Raw genomic sequence first — 14,956 nt, 5'->3', positions numbered from 1 at the left:
ACTTGCCTGCCCATGGATATTACACACATGCCTGCTATTCAAAGAGCATTACATTAGTGGGAGGGGCCATCTTTCTACCTTGGATAGCTCTCCAGATTTTAATGGCTGATCTCAAAACCTTATCTAGAACCATAGGCGCCGACTTATATGGGGCTCTGGGGCTTTAGCCCCATGAATAAATCCCAAGCAGGGGCTCTGCCCCACCAATGTTTTTTCTCCCCTGCTTGGAGCGCCCCCCCGCCGCTGCCGCCGCCGCCGCCAGGACTGCCCAGAGCCCTTTAAATCCCAGCCGCCGCCGGGAATCAGAGGGCTCTGGGCTGCCTGCTGCAGCGGGAAGCCCAGAGCCCTCTGATTCCCGGCGGCGGCTGGGATTTAAAAGGCTCTGGGCTGCCTGCAACCACGGGGAGCCCAGAGCCTTTTAAATCCGAGCCGCGGCCGGGAATCAGAGGGCTCTGGGCTGCCCGCGGCGGGGGGGACCCCCGCGCCCTCTGAGTCCCGGCCGCGGCGGGGATTTAACGGGCTCTGGGCGGCCTGCAACCGCGGGGAGCCCAGAGCCTTTTAAATCCGAGCCGCGGCCGGGAATCAGAGGGCTCTGGGCTCCCCGCCGCGGCGGGCAGCCCAGAGCCTTTTAAATCCCAGCCGCGGCCGGGAATCAGAGGGCTCTGGGCTTCCCGCCGCAGCAGGCAGCCCAGAGCCCTCTGATTCCCGGCCGCGGCTGGGATTTAAAGGGCTCTGGGCTGCCTGCAACCGCGGGGAGCCCAGAGCCTTTTAAATCCCAGCCGCGGCCGGGAATCAGAGGGCTCTGGGCTGCCTGCTGCGGCGGGGAGCCCAGAGCCCTCTGATTCCCGGCCGCGGCTGGGATTTTAAAAGCTCTGTGCTCCCCGCGGGTGCAGGCAGCCCAGAGCCCTTTAAATCCCAGCCGCGGCTGAGATTTAAAGGGCTCTGGGCTCCCCGCCGCAGCGGGCAGCGCAGAGCCCTCTGATTCCCGGCTGCGGCTGGGATTTAAAAGGGTCTCAGCTCCCCCCGGTTGCAGGCAGCCCAGAGCCCTTTAAATCCCTGCCGCGGCTGAGTTTTTAAGGGCTGCGGGCTCCCCGCGGTTGCAGGCAGCCCAGAGCCCTTTAAATCCCAGCAGCGGCTGAGATTTAAAGGGTTCTGGGCTCCCCGCCGCAGCGGGCAGCCCAGAGCCCTCTGATTCCCGGCCCCGGCTGGGATTTAAAAGGCTCTGGGCTCCCTGCGGTTGCAGGCAGCCCAGAGTCCTCTGACTCCCAGCCGGGGCTGGGATTCAAAGGGCTCTGGGATCCCCGCGGTTGCCAGCAGCCCAGAGCCCTTTGAATCCCAGCCTCTGTCCGCTGATTGCCCCCTCCCCAGACCCCTGCCCCAACTGCCCCCCAGAACCTCCACCCCCTATCTAAGCCCCACTGGTCCTTGTTCCCCAATTACCCCCTCCCGAGACCCCTGCCCCTAACTGCCCCTTGGGACCTCAGCCCCTATCTAAGCCTCCCTTCTCCTTGTCCCCAACTGCCCCCTCCTGAGACCCCACCCAACTTCCCCCCCCCCAGGACCGCACCCCCTACCTGTCCCCTGATAAACCTCTTAGACTCCCATGCCTATCCAATTGCTGCCTGTCCCCTGACTGCCCCTTCGAACCTCTGCCCCATCCAACTCCCCCTGCTCCTTGTCCCTTGACTGCCCCCCGGAACTCCCTACCTCTTCTCCAACCCCCAAACTGCTTACTGTGCCACTCAGACCAGCGTATCTGGCTCCATGCAGCTCCAGACAGTTGCTGCCATGCTCCCCCATGGAGCCCACAGCCCTCTCCCACCCCCAGCACCTGCCTTCCAGATTTGAACACCTCAAAATTCAGGAGTGCTCAAGCTCGGTTTGGGCAGCTTTTACTTCATTTCTCCCAAATCAGTTTCCCCTGCAAGGTGCCAACTGAAGGTGTTGGAGAACAGAGAGATCAGGTGGCCTCCTAATGCCTGGAAAAGAGACAAAGGCCGGAGGAGGGAGTGTCAGTGCCTGTGCGGACTTCTGGGAAGTGCACGGTGTGGAAGGGGATGCTGTGATGCTTTGGAACAACTCCATACAAAGCCAGTCAGGACTCTGGGGGAGCCTCCTCTCTCGGAGCATACTGTCTCCAGGGCAAGAAGCTTACACCTTCCTGGGTCTGACCTCGAAGCATTCAGCATGCCCTTCCACGTCATGCACTTTCCAAAGTGAGTCTGCCCAGGCTGGTCCTGGGGCAACCAGAGGTCGCTGCACCCCAACTCTGCAGTCAGATGTGACTCTCAGCCAGACAGTAAAACAGAAGGTTTATTAGATGACGGGAACACAGTTTAAACAGAGCTTGTTGGTACAGAAAACAGAACCCCTCTGTCAGGTCCATCTTGGGGGGTGGGGAGCCCAGAACCAAGTTCTGGGTCTCTCCCAATTTCCCCAGCCAGCTCCAAACTGACACTCCCTCCTCTGGCCTCTGTGTCTCTTCTGGACAAGGAGGCCACCTGATCTCTTTGTCCCCAACACCTTCAGTTGGCATCTTGCAGGGGAAACTGAGGCACCCACACAGTATTCAGAGAAAATATTAAGAACATTCCCACTTCATCACAACAGATGCAACAAAATATAATACCGTATATTGAAGTAGGCAAGTGCTGCTTCTGACTTTCCACTTTTAATTGACCCTTGTAATCTTGTGGCGCTGACGCGTTGTAGCTTCATTTTATATCGGCTTACAGGGCGGGAGCGGGGGGGCACCACCATTTTGGGCCCCACCAAAAATTATACAAACCTGCCGCCTATGTCTAGAACATATCCAAAACTCTTATGTTTTGCAAATGAGCTGAAATTTTTCAAGACTCCTGGTATTTCCTGGTATTGCTCAAGTCAGAAATACCCTAAATTGCCTTCCTTTTGACATTGTGGTCCTTGTACTTTCTGATCTAAGAAGCGATTGATGGAAAGCATTTTTTTTTTAAATCCCCATCGTTAGCATAGTGTCTTCAATCACAGAAATGTTTAGTTTGGTTAAATTTGTATGCAGAGATTAAGGTAACTTCTTGGGTTTTTTTAATTCATTGGACTGTCCACAATCACAGATTCTGCTAATATGCATTGTCAGACAGGAAAATGCAATCCCAGAAGTTGCCACGTTTATTCCAGTATATTTTTTCAATAAAAAGTTTTGTCATCAAAAACTTTGGTTTGAGAAAGGAATTTTTTGGAATTATTTAATGTAAAACAATGAAATAAGAAATTTTAGTGTAAAAACAGTTTGGGGTATTTTCCTTTTTTTATTTCAAAATTGTGAAATGCCTGTTTTCTCTCATTTTTTCTTACTCTTCTCCCTTTTTCTATTGTAAAGGAGGGTGGGGGCTTATGTGGTTTTTTGGTGGGAAAAAAAGTGAGAGAAAGTAAGAATTTCACTTTTAAGCATTAGTGTTAAAAATGTTACTTTTGTTTCTAAAAAGTTACCACTTTTTCTCATTTAACACAAAATAACACTAACTTTTTTTTAAGTGGAAAAAAAAGCAGGAGAAAGTGTTTCCACTACGATCACCACTTTTTCTCACTTTTTTTACACTTGTTTACATTCTCTCTCTCTCTCTCTCCCCCACTTCCTCACCCCTAAATTTTTCAGTGTGGAGAATGAAAGCGAGAGATTTTTTTTCCATCAAAATGTAGCAAAAAAATGTTGAAATGCAAAATTTTGAAACTTATTTTAAAATTCAGACAAAAAAACTAAATCTTTTTTGGAAAGTTTTCATGGAAGATGAACAGTTTCTGCCCACTTAGTTTTGGGAGTGTCAGCATCAAGATGGTGCTCTCTACTGGCTAAAAGTTTTGTTTGTTGGTAAAATATCCAAATCAGCCCCTAGTATCTAATGTTCTCATATTTCTGCATTTAGAGGTACCCACTGTAAGGTTTGTTAAGCCATTGTCTTAATTCTGTTTTTCACTTCTCAAATTTTTCCATTTACCCCATTTTCTTGGTCTACCATTTCTTCTAATGTTAAAATAACTCCTCTATGGTTGATGAAAGGATGAAATGTCACTTACGAATTAATATTCATGAATGGGCAGATGAACTTTGTAGCTGGAATGAAATAATTTACATGGTAGAAGACTTTTTAAATTCTTAACAAGTTTCCATGGATTTTAAATTCCCCATATTTCAAAAATTAATGCAGTGTATAGAGATGAGCTTAATTTATTCAGAAAAAAATATAATTTATTTCAAACAGCTCTTTAGGGAAGGAAGATACATTGCTACAGGACATAATTAACATTTATAATTCAACATAATTTCAGTTTTTATTCTTGTATATACTTCCGTGTTGGTTCTTTTAGTAACTTGTCTTGTTGTTCTTTCAAGCCTCATACATTTATTTGTCGTCTCCTTTTATGTTTGTATACAGCCAGTCCTAAGTCACCGATTAACTGAAACTCTTAGGACCTGATTCACTAATAATCTACTCCAGTTTTATGGCTTTGTAACTCTGTTACACTCAGTTTGAGTAGACGGGACTCCACATAACACCTTACACATTAACTCCGATTTTGAGTTTTATTATTTTTAATATGAATGTTACCAGTTTGCTTTTTGTCCTGGTAGTCTTTGAATATATTTTGAGTGTCATTATTATTATTTGTTTACAGGATGGATTCACACCTTTGGCAGTAGCCTTGCAACAAGGCCATGACCAGGTGGTTTCACTGTTGCTTGAAAATGATACAAAGGGAAAAGTCCGTCTTCCTGCTCTCCACATTGCTGCCCGCAAGGATGACACAAAGGCTGCTGCTCTGTTGCTGCAGAATGACCATAATGCAGATGTGGAGTCAAAGGTTAGTTGTAAAAAGAAATAGCCTGAGACAGGCCCAAAGCTACGTACTAACGACATGGATTATACCAGGCAAAGAGTTCCTTTAAGAAAGTGTTTGCTTCAAGGAATTACATTTGTCCCCCCTCTATTTCACATTATAAGTAATACAGTTTCATTTGTATTTTTTTCTCCTCTGTTTAAAATCAGGGTTAATATCATGAGAAGATCATGTAAATAGAAAAAAAAAAAACCCAGGGAAAATACTACTCAAATGATGGGTTGCATTTGAAATGAAGGCTAGTATCAGTAGTGTGCAGTAGTGAACATGTAATTAATAAAATAGTCATATGATTAAAATTGTGTGTAATCCTACTACTTTAAAACCTCTTAGAGAAGTGTAACAATTAACATTTAAAATAGAAGATCCTTCAGTTTCCATCCGGTCTAGCTTCCTTTCTGTGTCGACTGTGCTTTCACCATAGCTTCCCTGCCAGACAGCTATCATGAAGCTTTTTGCATCCATGTCACCAGTGGTCAACTAACCGTTCATTTTTTCCCCTCTTTGCTTCCCAATGTGTTAACCTAGATGCTGGTGAATAGAACAACGGAGGTATATATAAATATATATATATGCATCATCACTCTTTCATAACTTAGTGCTGCTGCATCATTTCTTTCTCCTCCGCTCTGCATTGCCTTTTATAGGATAGATACCTGCTTTAGACTAAACAAAGTAGCATGTGCTAGAAAAGTCTGTAGTTTAGTTACCAGGGCTTTCTGCAGCTAAAACTAAGGTTTTAAAAGTAGGTGTAAGCATTCTTTGGAACTAATTACCATAATAAAAGAGTCATATTGCATAAAATGAAGGTTTCTGAAGTTCTAATACTGTAGATGTTTATCATCTGTGTGAAGAGCTGCAGACAACCCTGTCACATTTTGCATCCAGGACTGATTCTTTAGGCTTCTGCATGACACTTACCCTCGATGGTGTCAGCAAATAAAATGATCTTAGAGTGGTACTAAATCTGCAAAACTCTCAAGGTGAAGGAGTGAAAGCTAGCATGGCTAAAAGGCTTGCTAACAGTTTAGAAATGCATCTAGTTCCCATAAGGTTTCATACTTTGGGGGACTGATTGAATTGCTGCATGTTTTAGCATTTTTTTAAAAGGAAGTAAAATTACATAAATATGTAAAAAAAAAAAAGTTGCTGAAATGATGTTATCGACTAGGCATTTTCTAATTAGGCTGACAATTTGTGGTGTCTTAACATAACCCAGTGTGATTGCTCACAGTGGGAGAGTGATCTTTATAGCACTAACCCTTGGAAAAAAAAAAGCCACATTAATCATTTAAAATGGTCTTTGATGTTATTTTAATTAGCATTTCCTTTGAATTTTTATAAAATCTAGTTAGCAAGTATCATGAAGTGACTTGCTTCTGAACTTCTGCAAAGAATCACTAAGAACAATTTTACTTGCAAGGATAAAATAATATAGATAACAAATAGATATTTCTGGTTAGAAATTAATTTCTCTTCTTAAAAGAAGGATATATTTTTTTTAATTCAAATGTCTTCTGATGTTTATCTGGAATAACTAAAAGTCTTATTCTAGTCCTGTTCTTGTAGAATAATTGTTATTTTTTCCCTTTTTTGCTTAGTTATATGACTTCATGTAACCTGCCAGTGAGTGAATACTAGGACAGAATGGAATATTAACTTGCATATTCTGTTTGCTAGTTTTTGTCAGTCCTGTCACACAAATATTGCAGGAACAAGGAGACATTAAAAATATTATTAAATTTCTTTTTTTCCTCCAGAGTGGTTTTACTCCGCTCCACATAGCGGCTCACTATGGAAATATTAATGTCGCTACATTGCTATTAAATCGGAGTGCTGCTGTGGACTTCACTGCAAGGGTAAGAGTAAATCTCACAGCTATGTTCAATTTATATAAGAAACTTTTTGAAACATTCCCATTCAGAGATAGGGACACATGCATTATTCTTACCATGGCTGTAGACTCTGTCGACCAACTGTTGTGATATAATTGTAAGCCTCAGTATTGGTGTAGAAAAGATAGGGAGTATGGCAAGAGACCACCCTGGCTTAACCAGAAGATCTTCAATGATCTGAAACTCAAAAAAGAGTTATACAAAAAGTGGAAACAAATGACCTATAAATAAACAACACAGGGATGTAGGGACAAAATTAGAAAGACCAAGGCACAAACAAGATAAAACTAGCTAAGGACATCAAGGCTAACAAGAAAACATTTTATAAATACATTATAAGCAAGAGGAAGACCAAGCACAGTGTATGCCCATTACTAAATGAGGATGGAAAGACAATAACAGAAAATGCAGCAATGGCCAAAGTGTTAAATGCCTTCTTTGTTTCAGTTTTCACCAAAAAAGCAGTGATTGGATAACTAGCGTAGTGAACATCAGTGTAAATGGGATAGCATCTGAGGCTAAAGCCAGGAAAGAACAAGTCAAGAATTACTTAGGCAAGTTAAATGTCTTGAAGTCAGCAGAGCCTGACTTAAGGAACTGACTGAAGATATGTCTAAGCCATTAGCGATTATCTTGAGAATTAGGGGAGGATGGAAGGGATCCTAGAGGACTGGGAAAGGGCAAATATTACCTATCTCTAAAAAGGGGAATGACGACCACCCACGGAATCATAGACTAGTCAGCTTAACTTCGGTACCTGGTAAGATAATGGAGCAAATGATCAAACAATCAATTTGTAAGCACGTAGAAGATAATAAGATGATAAGGTGACAAATCATGTCAAAGTAGCCTACTAGTTTCCTTTGACAGGGTAACAAGCATTGTGGATGGGGAGCATCAGTCAATGTGATATATCTCAACTTTAGTAAGGCTTTTGTTACTGTCTCACATGACCTTGTCATAAACAAACTAGGGAAATATAGCTTAGATGAACCTACTATAAGGTGGATGCACAACTGGTTCGAAAACCATACTCTGAGAGTAATTAATTATCAATGGTTCACAGTCAAGCTGGAAGGGCATATTGAGTGGGATCCCGTAGGGACCTCTCCTGAGTCCAGTACTATTCAATATCTTCATAAATTATTTGGATAATGGTATAGAAAATAAACTTTTAAAGTGTGAGGATGATGGCAACCTGGGAGGGGTTGCAAGTGCATTGGAGGGCTGGATTAAAATTTAAAATATTCTTGACAAAATTGAGAAATGGTATGAATTAAATAGGATGAAATCTAATCAGGACAAATGCAAAGTACTACACTTAGGAATTGCTCAAATACAAAATGGGAAATGACTGCCTAGGAAGTAATAAGTAAGAAATGTCTGCAGAAAAGGATCTGGGGGTTATAGTGGATCACAAACTAAATATGAGTCAACAGAGTAATACTGTTGCAAAAAAAGCAAACCTCATTCTAGGCTGTATTAACAGGAGTGTTGTACGCAAGACACAAGAAATAATTCTTCCCCTCTACTCAGCACTGATAAGGCCTCAGCTGGAGTACTGCATCCAGTTCTGGTGGCCATTAGGCTGCCCCTATTGAAAATGGCTGCCATCTCCAGTTGTTTCTAATGAACTTGAAACCAGGATGCCTTTAGTGAATATGACAGTTGCATCTTCACTTTGTGTAAGAGAGATCCAGCCAGCACTCGACAAAGGACATGGAAATCTGAACGGGTAGGAAATAAGACTAGATGTTTGGGAAATGTAAAGAAAACTAGGAAGGAGTCTTGGGCAAGAGGAATATGAGCAAGATTGGCTCAGAGAAATGTTGGTGGATCAAGAAAATATAGCAAGGGAGGGAGAATACAGGGGCAATAGAATGTGGGGCAGGGACACAAAGGAATGTGGGTGGGAAGGGAATGAGACTGCAGGAACAGTATAATATGGAGAGTAAGGAGGGAGAATGCAATGGGAAGGAGACTTAAGCATAAGGGACAAAAAATACGGAGGAAGCAGGAAACTGGGAGAATGATAGGGGGTGAGGAGGCATGGGCAGGAGACTTTTTAATTATTATTATTTTTTTAATTTTAGTCTTCTGTCATTTACATCAGGATGATTTACTCTTTACAACCAAAAGTACTCTATTACCACTTTGAATGTGTGCACCATGGGGCATAGAGCTGTAGATAAAAAGTGTAATATTGTTCTGAGTAGAAATGTCCTTTTAGTTTGATAGGCTGCAAATCTGAAACACATAAATTACATATTATTAAGTAACACAGATTTTTTTATGGCAAAAGATTTATAATAAATAATGTAAACCCATGAAAAATAAAATAATTGTGTTCATTTAAAAATAGTTATTTTCTGATCTAAAGGACTTAACAGAAAGTCAAAAACTGAACACTTTAAGATTCTTGGCTTGTACCTCCCTATGTTGCTTGCACATATCTCCCATCATTATCATTAGAAGTTTTTGGGGAGGGTGACAAGACATGAATGGAGAGTTTGAATAGAATACAGCACTTTCTAATTATGATTTGAGACATCCTTTGATCCATAAGCTATCAGTAGGTATTGAGGTGAAAAGGGTTCACTCAGGTTCTGTTGTTGGCTACAGTGTGTCCACTGCAGTATTGTTCAACATTTTACTACATAATTTAAGTTCCAAAAGCTGAATGACACGATCTTAGGGCCTGATCCATTGCCTCTTGAAATCAGTGGATAGACTCCCAAGGGGTACCAAGTCAAGCTCATAGTGCAATATTAAATGTGAAAGGTCAACTCTAACACAGGTCATCAATGAACTCAGTAGTCTCTGGCCCAACCTCATGACTGTTTTCCACATCACTAGAACATTCCATCATTAACAGTAATTTACAATATCGGCTTAGGAGAGGCCCAAGATTGGAAAACAGGATGTTCACAGGCTAAGATTAAGATGTGTTTGTAAAGGTTTCTTGGAAGCCTGCAAGCTGCTAACCATGTTATCCATGGCTTTCACTAGTAATATTGGTCTCTTATTTTCATGACCACTAAATTTACTAAAATTAACTGCAGTATTAGGAAATTTAAAGCTTTCATGAAGCTCAGTCTCAAATATTTGACAAGTGCTAATTAAAGGGGCAAGGGAAGGAGGGGCCTGAGGTCAACCCTGTCCTACTTCAGAAACCAGGGGAGGGATAACCAGTCTCATACCAGGCCTAATATATTAAAATAATCATAGATCTTATGCCTCAGCAACTCAGTTTTGGATTAGAGACACTGATCAAGGAGCAGATCAAAAGTAGTAAGAAAAAACCCTCAGTCTTCTGAAGTTCCATGTTCTTCCCCATCAGTTGTTGTCATGAGCACAAAAGCAAGCACACTATTCAATTAACTGAAGTGCTGACACATGGATGTCTGCCTGGAAGAACAGTGGGGCTGACTGGATGACTCGGAGCCCTGAACTGCTTCTTGTGCTTATGAAGCTGGGCAGGGGCATCAGCAGGACACATCTCTAATCCCCTTTTTGTAGTTGGTGTCTGGCTGTAAAATCTAGAAAACTTGGCAGTGACAGAAGCCATCATAGAGTAAATAATGGTGTAGAGTTGAGTTTGCTTTTTTGTACTTTTCATACTGCGGGTAGTGAAAATGCTTTATAGAGAGATGAGGTAGGTACTGGTACAGCAGTGAATGTATAGACAAATGAAGCAATCGTTATATGCGAAGAATACTTTATAGACCTGAGCACTAGGCAATAGTAGCCCTAGCTTGATACTATGCCTACTATGCTGCCAGACTTCAAGGGGTGACAAAAATTACCCGTACACTCTAGTTGCCCCACTGTTACCTGGGCAATGGGCATCTTTTATTGTTGTTTTTATTCAAATAGCACCCATAATATTCTGGGTGCCACACAAACAGGAATAAAAGACCCAATCTTGAAGATCTTACAATCTAAGAAGACAAGCAACATACTGAGGGTGTGGAGGGGGTGAAATCAAAATACATGCAAGCTTTTTTATATATCATATGGAGATTTTCAAAGGCAGAAAGAGCAGTTAGACACCCAACGAGAAGTGGGTGCCTAGATGACCTTTGTGCCTTTGAAAATCTGCCATTTTATATATTTATTCATCAGTTATACTTGGTTGCCCTTTACCCTAATCATAATTAGTAGTGTCTTGTAGGCATTATGGAAGCAAAGAGTTTTGAAGAGGTATTTGGAGGACAGAAGCAAATGACCTTATGAATCAATTCTCAGAGGCCATTTATGAACAGGGGGCAGTGTGACAGAAGGTGCAGAGACAGATGTGGGAGAAGTGGCTAAAAGGGCAGTCAAGGGTAGCTAATATATTTTGTGGCAAGGAAGTGGGAAAAGACTGGACAAAGAAGGGTGGGGGAGAGCTATGAAGGGCCTGGAGGGTGAGGGCAAGAAGCTTGAATCTGAGGTGGTCTAAAAGGGAGTGGAGGCCTTTAGGAAGGGGGAGGACTTGGCTAGAATAATGGGCAAGAAAGAGGATTTTAGCAGTGGTGTTTTTAATGGCTTGAAGGGAGGCAATGTGCGTGTTAGGGAGGCCAGAGAAGAGGAAGTTGCTGGGAGAAGATAAGGGCCTGACAAGAGTTCTTGTTGTGTGCATAGAAGGCTAAGACCTCTGTAGCTATAGCAGTGTTGCTGTACTGTCAGTAGCAGTGTCCCTTGTGAAGCAAGGCAGCAGCTGCTGTCCTCACCCCTTGCCAGCCAACACCTTTCTGCCTCTCAGCTATGCTTCCCACTTTTCTCTGCACTTAAGAAGAATAGGCATAGATCCAGGGCCTCTTATAGGTGTTATTGCCCCTGCAGATCTGGGCACTTGTTGGCTCTAAGTGGGCCATGGAAATTGAGAATTAGACCCGAATCTGCTTCAGTTCCAGACCCTTTAAATCTGATGGTTGATGAGGTGTGACTTTGGACTCTGAGCTCCAGCAACTCCCTCATATCTATGTGTTGCCTCAGTCCTGACGGGGGCTCAGGGAGATGGAATTCCGTCGGCCACTGTGGGCCAGTGAGAGATTTTCTCGAGTACTTTCCAGTACAATCAATCCCATATCTCATCTGATTCCTTCTGCCCCTGTTGCAGAGGCTCAGAGCTGGGGGTCATCATAGATAGTCTCAATTTAAACTGAGATAGCACCCGGGGCTCATCTTGGCAATTCTTAGATCCATGCCAATCTGAGAGGAGAAGGGCCCATTCTAGATCTTTTGGCACCTCAGACACAAGCTCCCTGGATCACTCTGGGGAGATATAGTCTTAATATCGTCAGTAATATCACCAGAAGCTTCTAAGCCTTATGGATATCATGCACTTTGGCCCATGAAACAACAGTCATCATATGTCCATCCATCTAAGGGCCATTACAAATAAGATATTTCCACACAAGTGCATTGTACTTCACTATTGAGTCCACATCTCCTCAGCCTGCTTCCCTTCAGTGTTTAACTGAGAAGATAATCTTGTGCTGTCTAAAGAAGAGGAAGAGAACATAGAATATCTTTGAGGGACTCAGAAGTCATCCTCCTCCCTTCTCTTAGCCAGTTGACCATGTGATAGCAATCTTTATTTCTCTTCCTGGTGATTGTAAACAATTCCCAAGACCCATTATCTCATTTGGCAGTGGCCTTTGATGTTCCAAATTTGGTGGTGAAACAGAAGTAAAGAATTTGAGGAACAAGCAAAAGACCTGTGGTTCACGTCTGCTTCAATCCTTCTCTGTGGCTAAGAGAAATGATTATCTTTGTCAAATGCTACATCAGTACAGATTCTTTTTTTTTTCAGAAGCCTATTCATCAGCCACTCTGGACCTTTGAATTGCCTGTTTTCTAACACCAATGTCCAGCTAGAGTTTTTATAGCTGATGTATGCTTCTCAGCCTCCTAAGCCATCTATCTGATGATTGATATGGTGAAATGAAATCTATCAAGATGGAGGGCTGGGATGTCTCCAGGTATTCCCGTCGAGTGGTCTACAGCGTGCTGGATACCATGACCAAATGTGTAGTAAAACACATTTTCCACTGCTGCTGATGGTTTTGGAGCTCTGGCCCATCACAAAGGGTTCATGCCAGGAGTTTGACCTGCTTTTGAAGGAAACTGGACTTTTTAAGCCTGAAGACAGATGGGATTCTTGAGAGAGTCAAGGAGACCAGATAACTGCACCATTCTCTTATCTTCTTTAGTCTTCCTTCAGGAAATTTCCTTCAGATAACATTGCCTACTCACATTAGGGTAGTGCTTGAGACATCAGGCACCTCAGAAAGGCTTGTCCAGACATCCACAATAAGTGAAACTTCACAGGTGTTGCAAGCAATGAGAGAAACCAATTTCTCTGAATTATGGCTCCACCTGCCACATCCAATACCAGGCAGCTGTTTTGCTTGAAAGTTTGAGAGCCCCACACCATACAGGATATAGAATGGAAGGATTATTCCATTCAGTTCCTATCCATGCCTTCTCCTTTTGCTCCTTTCCCATCCTTTTCAGGGAGAGCTGGGTTTTTATTCCCAGTGCTTCCTAGTCTTAAAGACACAAGATTTCCATGCCGTATTAGACTAAAGAAAGCTAATATTAACTCTTTAGGGCAGGGACTGTGCCTTCTTTTATGTTTGTAGAGCACATAGCCCATCTAGATTAAAAGTTTATATGGTGATACGGAGAGTCATTATCTGTCATGCCACCATTGGAGACCTGGTGATAGTGGTGTTCCAACTAAGAGATCAAGTAGTTCATGTCTGCCTGGGTTTCCTGTCTCATCATGGCTTCCAGTCCATGTTCTTCTTTGCTGGATATAATCTGGCTATTGTTGAGGAATCTGGGCTTCAGGTTCAACCAGGAAATGTCCACCTTCAACCCAGTGCAGAAAATGACTTGATGAGAGGCTTTCATATACCAATAGAAAAGTTCCTGGACTAGCCCTTTAATAAGAGAGCTTTGCCCAATCTTTTCTGAGTTCCTGCATTCATTATCTATGACTTCATTCGTCATCCTGAGGATGAGGCCTTTGCAACCTTGTCCAATTTACAGGATATAGCTCAGGAGGAGACAGGTTGCTAGCATTGCTGGCTGTGACTCAACAAATTCTATAAGCTCTCATCTGTTTGACAATGTCCTTTGAGGATTTCCATTCTGCCAACCATGTCAATATGTAGTGATAACCTGAGGAAAACCTGAACTGGGGAAATGTTCTGGACAGTTTTGACTCTTGTGGCCTGTTGAAGCTCAGGGAATCCAGACTTCACTGGAGCTTCAAGCCATACAGCAAATATTGAGAATTTTCCTTTCTTACATAAAAGGCTGAAGGCGTCAGAGCCTGCCAGGCTGTGAAGCCCCAAAATATTACTTAACTGCCAAAGAGAGGAGGCTGTCTTGCTCAGGGGCGGCTCTAGGCACCAGCAAACCAAGCTGTTGCCTAGGGCGGCCAAATCTAGGGGGCGGCAGGCTGGGCCGGTGGACCTGCCGCAGTCATGCCTGCGGGAGGTCCACCGGAGCCGCGGACGAGCGGACCTGCCGCAGGCATGACTGCGGAGGGGGCGCTCGTCCCGTGGCTCGGCTGGACCTCCCGCAGGCATGACTGCGGCAGCTCAAGCGGAGCCGCCGGACCCGCGAACCGTCCGCAGCCGTGCCCGCGGGAGGTCCGCTCGTCCCGGGGCTCCGGTGGACCTGCCGCGGGAGCTCAACCGGAGCCGCGGGAAGAGGGGACCCGCCGCGGGACCGAGGAAGGGCGGCGCAGCACACCGCACTGCTTGGGGCAGCCTATTTTCTAGAGCCGCCCCTGGTCTTGCTCCCTTCATATATGTAGCCAAGCATACAAGCATGTGGAAGAACAGAATATGGGACCCTGTGCAGGTTTTTATTGTGGGCCCCCTCCCGCAAATTTTAATGAGTGTTTCACTTATTTATACCAAACCTGCCAATTCAACTGTTCAGTACTTGATAACAATTCTCAAAATGTGAACGTCAGTGAAACAGTATAGTGCAACATATAATACTGACATTTTCTCCTCTCCTATTTGAATCACATTTGCAAGACTTTCATTCTGTCAACTCATGAACTATCTGCTGTAGGTCCATTTTTCTGGCCTGCTCCCAGGATTTCAGCCCTTGAGGGAGACCCTCTACTATCCCCTCCCAGGAGTCCATGTCTCACCTGCCCTGCTCCTTAC

At 43.7% G+C, this 14,956-nt stretch overlaps 1 protein-coding gene across 1 annotated transcript in view; it reads left to right on the top strand.

Annotated features, from left to right (window-relative positions):
* ANK3 (ankyrin 3) overlaps positions 1–14,956 on the top strand; it is a 305,329-nt gene that overhangs the window by 96,576 nt on the left and 193,797 nt on the right. Inside the window, exons 6-7 of the mRNA XM_045025319.1 lie at positions 4,657–4,842; positions 6,639–6,737. Of these exons, the coding sequence (XP_044881254.1) occupies positions 4,657–4,842; positions 6,639–6,737 (285 nt within the window). The remainder of the gene's footprint in view (positions 1–4,656; positions 4,843–6,638; positions 6,738–14,956) is intronic.

Source organism: Mauremys mutica, chromosome 7, assembly GCF_020497125.1.
Source record: "Mauremys mutica isolate MM-2020 ecotype Southern chromosome 7, ASM2049712v1, whole genome shotgun sequence".
Classification (NCBI taxonomy): Eukaryota; Metazoa; Chordata; order Testudines; family Geoemydidae; genus Mauremys; species Mauremys mutica.
Note: the sequence above shows the minus strand (reverse complement) of the source record. Positions and strands in the feature narration are given on the sequence as shown.